Source organism: Malurus melanocephalus, unplaced genomic scaffold (genome assembly GCF_030028575.1).
Source record: "Malurus melanocephalus ecotype Western Australia unplaced genomic scaffold, MMel_1.1 scaffold_713, whole genome shotgun sequence".
Taxonomy (NCBI): domain Eukaryota; kingdom Metazoa; phylum Chordata; class Aves; order Passeriformes; family Maluridae; genus Malurus; species Malurus melanocephalus.
In genome coordinates this window covers 21,532-23,006 of record NW_026623945.1, presented here as the reverse complement: position 1 = coordinate 23,006, position 1,475 = coordinate 21,532, and the positions used below count along the sequence as shown (strand labels likewise).

The window sequence follows — 1,475 nt, the reverse complement described above, 5'->3', positions numbered from 1 at the left end:
GGGCAGAGCTCAGTGGGGCAGGATGTGCTGGGGTTGGGGCTGAGCTCAGTGGGGCAGGAGCTCTATGGGGCAGGGTGTGAGCGGGTCTGGGTGTGCTGGGGTTGGGGCAGAGCTCAGTGGGGCAGGGTGTGCTGTGGCTGGGGCAGAGCTCAGTGGGGCAGAGCTCAGTGGGGCAGGGTATGCTGTGGCTGGGGCTGAGCTCAGTGGGGCCAAGCCGCTGTCAATGCAGTGCTGGGGATGGGTGAGGCCCTGAGCCCGGTGGATTTTTGGACTGGGGCAGTGGAAAGCAGCAGCAGCAGCAGCAGGGCTCCCTCCCTCCCCAGCCCAGTGCTGTGGGTGCAGTCTGGAGCAGTCCCAGTTTGGGGATGCAGGGTGCTCCCCATTTGCTGCTCTGTGCCTCCTCAGTGATCCCAGCAGCCCTGGCCGTGTCCTGCCTGTCCCTTTGCTCCCTGGGCTTAGGCTGAGCCCAGGATCCACCTCCTCCCGCTGGGATTATCCACCACAGCTTAAGGCTGGGCCATTTTTAGTGCTTTTCCTAGAATGTGGAACTTCCTTGGAAATGGGGGGTGAAGATTCCAGCTTTGCCTCTGTCTTGAGATAGCAAAGGTTTGGTTTTTTAAAGAAATTAAACAGCAGGAGCTCCATGCTTGCCTGTCCTTGGAATGTTCATGGCAAAAATCCTCCAAGCAGGCAGAATTCTCGGGGTTCAGTGGGTGCTTCAGGGATACATCTCTGTTATTTTGAGGGAATTGGAAATCTGAGATGCCCTTAAAGCTGCTTTTGGTTTTCCTCCCCCTTGCAGACGATGGACAGAGAGTTCAGGAAATGGATGAAGTGGTATGGGAAGAAACACGCAGAATACACAGTGAGTGAAACTCAGCGGCACCTCGGGCTCCAAACTCACAGGCACAGCTCATAAAATCCCCTCCAGCCTTTTCCCACAGCTGCTCCTGGCTCTTGTCCCCACCCTGGGGATGGTGTTCCCAATTTATCCTCCCAGGGCTCTCTCTGGTGTTGTTGGGAGCACTTCCAGGTCTTTCCAGAAACTCTTGGAAGATTTATTCTTCTAAAATATAATTTTACCTGGGGCTACACATGTCTTCTGTTGCTGTTAAATCTCCTTTTCCTGTTTTTCCCCTCTCTCCATGGATTGGGGTTTTGCTGGGTGTGGCAGCTCCTCCTTGGGGTTCAGAACTCTCCTGACAGTAGGGGTTGTGTTGGAATTTCTTCACCTTCCTGCAGATTTTTCTCCACCTTTGTGGATGTTTTGCACTCCTTGAGGATGGTGTGAGGTGTGTGCAGATCTACACTTGTGCCATTCCTGCCTTTTTCCCTTTCCCTGCTAATTGTCATTAAGAAAATAATGTTCTGCTGCTGGACACGTGTCCTGCATCCAGGTGTAACAAGGACTGGGGAACAGCCCTTTTTTTCCCTTTTCTTCCCCCTTTTCTTCCCCCTTTTCTTCCCCCTTTTCT

General features: G+C 53.5%; 2 protein-coding genes across 2 annotated transcripts in view; both read left to right on the top strand.

The window, feature by feature from the left end:
• Positions 1–510, top strand: part of LOC130584502 (histone-lysine N-methyltransferase, H3 lysine-79 specific-like) — a 27,641-nt gene extending 27,131 nt beyond the window's left edge. The window contains exon 7 of the mRNA XM_057384517.1: positions 460–510. Within this exon, the coding sequence (XP_057240500.1) occupies positions 460–510 (51 nt within the window). The remainder of the gene's footprint in view (positions 1–459) is intronic.
• A 296-nt stretch (positions 511–806) lies between these two features.
• The window catches only part of LOC130584501 (histone-lysine N-methyltransferase, H3 lysine-79 specific-like), a 21,866-nt gene continuing 21,197 nt past the window's right edge, over positions 807–1,475 (top strand). The window contains exon 1 of the mRNA XM_057384516.1: positions 807–865. Within this exon, the coding sequence (XP_057240499.1) occupies positions 830–865 (36 nt within the window). The 5' untranslated portion in view covers positions 807–829. The remainder of the gene's footprint in view (positions 866–1,475) is intronic.